Here is a 4950-nt window from a genome sequence, read left to right on the forward strand (position 1 = left end):
AGAGAGAGAGAGAGAGAGAGAGGGAGAGAGAGAGAGTGCTGCTTTTTTCTGATTTTTTTCGTGGGTTCTTTTTTGGCTTTGTTTTGTTTGTTTTGTTTGGGTTGTTGTTGTTGTTGTTATTGTTGTTGTTGTTGTTTGTTTGTTTGTTGTTGTTGTTTTGTTTTGTTTGGGGGTTGTTGTTGTTTTTTTGGGGGGCGACTGCTCTGATCCTGCCTGTCATTGCCAGCCCGCCACTTTAAAAAATGTTTGGATTGGAGGGAGGGGGGGGGGAGTATGAGACTCGCTGATCTAAACGACAGTAAAAGACAGTGTGCCAAGACCAAGCTCTTCCTTGCTCCAACCAGGAAATAAGTAATCCCTGCATCCTGGGATGTTGTGGAAACGGACGATAGCCATTGGGTTGAAATTTTTGTTAATGTGAGTGAAATTCAAACTTTTGATCACGCCCGGGTAAGGTGTCGTGCTCAATTAAGTGCAGTGGTTGACTGCGTTTGCATGGCTTTGTACGACGGGCAGTCGTCTGTTATATTATTATGACTAGCATAGGGTGTCACTGGTCTAACAAAAACAAATATGTGATTCCTACAGAGGTCTCAGTAAGCATTTCTTCCCAAGCTGCCAACTCGACCCATTGCTCAATTTACTGTAATTCGCATTTTTCTCCTTTTAAGTGTGGTTGTTGTTGTTGCTTGTTTGTCTTCTACTTATATAGGCGTGTTTTGTCTGTAACTGAAGACAGCTAGCTAATCTTAGTTTACTTCCACGGAGGAATCTCGCCATATATAACAACTCAACGTATGTATGTGTGCTTTTTTTCAGTTCAGTTCGACTGTCAAATGGTCGAGAAATCGAATGCGACGCCATTCTATTTTGTACCGGCTATTTGTACAGTTTTAACTTCCTGGAACCAGAATGCGGAGTTCAAATAGAAGAAGGTCGAATCGTGCCCTTGTATAAGCATCTTGTACACACTACTTACCCGACCATGTTCTTCATTGGAATGTGCAAGCCCATCTGTCCGTTCCCCCAGTTTGATGCACAAATACAGTTCTCCCTGAAGGTAAACTACTGACAAACAATATTATTATTATCATAGGACAGGAGATTTATCTGACATTTCATTTCTCTCTTGTGTCTTCTCGGGATTAACCATTCACAATGACCAAGACGAGCAATTGTTCGGCTCCCTGTGAGAATACAAAGATGTAACTTTTGTCGAGCGCAATATTTGTAACTTTTTCGGAATAAAAAGAACCCTCTGTTACAACAAACTCCATTTGACCAACATCAAGGAGTTAACTTAGTACCACAAAACAGTTAGCCAACCTAGTTTTGTCAGTGAACTGTGAGCAATGATATAAAGAAAACCCTTCCTCAGCAATACGACAAAGCTATTTAGTCTTGCTTCTCTTTATTTCATTGTCCACAATTCACCCACTTAATAACCGTCAGTCTACCGTTTCGCCGTATAGCAGTACTGAGCTCAGGACAACAGCAAGGAATGCAAGCCTATTGGCGCTGACATAGCGATCATTTTGGATAGAATATGTAGACAAAGATGAACCATGAATTTCCGCATTTTGCCACGTTTGGTTTTCAGGCCGCTGTCTTGGATAGCATTCGGCTGATTGCCTTTCAGAGCTCAGTTTTCATAGTTATATAATGCACCCCTTTCATCCTTTGGTGGTAGAGATCAGCACTGAGTACATCGGCGACGAGCCGAATTATTACACCTCAGACCCCGATGGATTTATATGGAAGAAATAGACGGTGAAATTGTTGAATGGTATTGGTTTAACATTAACGCCCCGAGTTTAATGTCCATTTCCGAAAGAATGAGCTAAAAGGGAAATGTGTTTAATATGCCTTTCCCAAGGATTCAACGTCGGACAAAGCTGACGCTCGAACCTCCGAATCCCCAAACTCACGATTATGGGTCCGGTCACCGACGCCACTAGAAATAAAAGGTATATTTGAAAAGATGACAAAAATAATATGTAAGTCAGGAATCAGAATGCCCGTATACGTCTTGTTGGTTGTGGGAACAGGCATGCACTCTTTGAATCATGTGATAATAGGCTATCAATAAGTGTCATACGTGTTGTCAAGATGTCTGTTGAGGTGTCGGAAAAGGACACTCCAAACCGATTAAATGAATCGTGGATGACAGCTTCTTTTTGCTTTTACTGTCCTTGAGTTTTTTGTTTTGGGGTTGTTGTTTTTTTTTCTCACTCCGAACACGTCGAAGGCAGAGCTCTCGTAAGATTTTAACCCCAGAGAAATTGAAAAAAAGTTTACCCGCGAAATAGGTTTTTATCTCTAAATCTTTTCACTTGTTTTCATTTTCATGAACATAGTCACGCGTGAACCTATTATTTCACCGTCAGCTCAGTGTGTATCAAACTTCACTACGATATTTTCACCTCAGAATAATGTTGGTGGTTGTTTATTCTATTTCTTTTTAAGTCAATTTCTTTTTTTAAGTTTATATAGATTAGTGTTTGTTCGGCAGCTTGGGTAGCGAGAAGCATAGCACGCAAAACAGTCATTTAGCTCAGCAAAGAAAGCAAGACAAACAGAAGGGAGGGTAGAGATGTAGAACCTACTAATGGCACACTCCAGCCACCCTTTTTCCCCCTTTTTTGGGGTAAGTGTTTTACGGCGCTCGCAACTGCTTAAGGTCATATGAGCGCGCGGGACACTTTAAACTTTTCCAGTTGGTAGGAACCGTTGAATTTTCCGCGGGTGGCTGCCGAAGCCTACTCTTATCGATTTTAGACTACCAAGGGATCTTAAACGTGCTCCACTTGGACACGGGCACTCCAAGATTTTTCTCCCTTGTTCGAGAAGGCTAGGACGTGTAGATCTTTCCTACCAGAAGATCAGGGGTGTGGCTGAAAGACAGCATTAAGAAGGAGCCAAGGAGTAGAAAGGTTGCAAAAAGAGTCAGGCGCCCAGAGGAGGGGACAAAGGAGGTGAGGGGGTGGAGGCAGAAAGAGGAGACAGAAGCAGACGTCAGAACATTGCTAGAGAACAAGAAAGAATGTGAAAGGAGACAATTTTAGAGACGAAAATGTTTCGTTCGCTACCCGGATTCGAACTCGGGACCTTTGAATGAGAGGTCAGCACCTTGACCTATAGGCCACGAGAGCCCCCCAGCCACCCATCGTGATCTTTAAAATTATGTATTTGTGGCGTTTGTAGTCGCGGAGCGGTCAAGCTTCCGGACCCGTTATCGCGAGGTTCAGGTGTTCGAGCCTCAGCTCGGTCCCGGCATTGGTTCATTTTACACGCATTTTCGTAAATTAACCCAGCTGACAGCGAAAGATATTGTCAGAATGATAGTGCTTTTACGCCTGCAAAACGACAGCTTCCGATGTATGCTTCCAAGGAAGTTAAAACAGTTTCAGAATCCTATCAAATCAGCCAGGATAATAGCATAGATTGTAAAGTGCATAGAGCTTGCTGTTGAGCGGAAATTTTCGCTACCCGCAAATGCTATTCAATTTTTTTTTTAATCATCATCATCATCATCATCATCATCATCATCATCATCATCATCATCATCATCATCATTAATATTATTATTATCATTATTATCATTATTATTGTTTCTATTATTACTATTATTACTATTATTACTATTATATATTATTACTTTTTAAAATTATTATTATTAACATTAGATGTATTATTGTTGTTGTTGTTATATTATTATTACCATTTTTTATGTATTATTGTTGTTGTTATTGTTGTTGTTGTTACTGTTGTTGTTGTTGGTGGTGGTGGTTGTGTTGTTGTTGTTGTTGTTTTTGTTGTTGTTGTTGTCTTTATGTATGTATCGACAGTATTATCATTATTATTATCATTATTATTATTATTATTATTATTATTATTATTATTATTATTATTATTATTATTATTATTATTATTAAACAAAATATAACCATTAATATTATAATTATATGTCACAATAATATTCAATGTGGCTCGTTCTAGGTGCTGGATGGTCGGTTGGTGCTTCCTTCGAAATTAGAAATGGATGAAGAAACAGAGACAGACTACAGGACGAGACTGGAGCGCGGGTTGCCGCCGAGGTAGGCCTACAAAATAGCACACATCGTCACATTCTTCTCTTTTTAGATTTGGATTCTTTGTTTGTTTTGAACCTTTTTCCCTTTTTTTAGGAGGGGGGGGGGGTGTTTTTGCTTTTTAATTGATGTTTGATTATTTACCTTTGTGGTTTTGTATTTCCAGGTGGGTTTGCTTTGTTGGTTGGAGATTTTTTTAAAGATTTAGATGGATTTTTTTAAAATAATTTTTTTGCTTCCTTTTTTTTCAAGGAGGAAAGTAGTGGAGGGGGGAGGGGGGGGGGGTCGAGGCGTCTTGACGACCAGAAAATGGTTTGCTGGTGTGAGATTTTCTGAGACGTCACCTTGTTAGTGAAAGTACGAGTCATAAAAAACTAGGCTTTTAGATGTGCTTAGCCCCATATTCATGGGTGGCGTCGGTGGCCAAGTGGTTAGGCTACCGGACTCGTAATCGTGAGATTGCGGGTTCGGAGTTCGAGCCTCAGCTCGGTCCGACGTTTTGTCCTTGGGAAAGACACTTTACACGAACTTCCCACTTGGCTCGGTCCTATCGGAGACGGGCGTTAAACTATGAGGTCCTGCCCCTTAAATAACCTAATAGTGTTGATAGGGGCTTTAAACCCATACCATTTCACCATTTTCACCATATTCATGGGGCAGCATGAAGATCTACTGGCCACAGTGAAGAGACGAAAATTAAAATGGTAAGGGGCATGTCACAAGATGCACAGGACTTGCCAAAACAATCCTACAAGGAACCGTACAAGGAGACAGAGGCGAAGCGTCTGTATAATCAAATAATCACTGCTTCCCTTCCTAATTTTTAAACATTGCCGCAGTCAAATTCACCCATAGACGT

The 4950-nt window shown here is 40.6% G+C and overlaps 1 protein-coding gene across 1 annotated transcript in view; it reads left to right on the top strand.

Annotated features, from left to right (window-relative positions):
- LOC101850619 (flavin-containing monooxygenase FMO GS-OX-like 4) overlaps positions 1–4950 on the top strand; it is a gene marked incomplete in the record, with an annotated part of 64880 nt that overhangs the window by 56962 nt on the left and 2968 nt on the right. Inside the window, 2 exon segments of the mRNA XM_035971587.1 lie at positions 820–1060; positions 4000–4097. Coding sequence (XP_035827480.1) covers positions 820–1060; positions 4000–4097 — 339 coding nt within the window.

The sequence above is a fragment of the Aplysia californica genome, unplaced genomic scaffold (assembly GCF_000002075.1).
Source record: "Aplysia californica isolate F4 #8 unplaced genomic scaffold, AplCal3.0 scaffold00018, whole genome shotgun sequence".
In the NCBI taxonomy this organism is placed as follows: Eukaryota; Metazoa; Mollusca; class Gastropoda; order Aplysiida; family Aplysiidae; genus Aplysia; species Aplysia californica.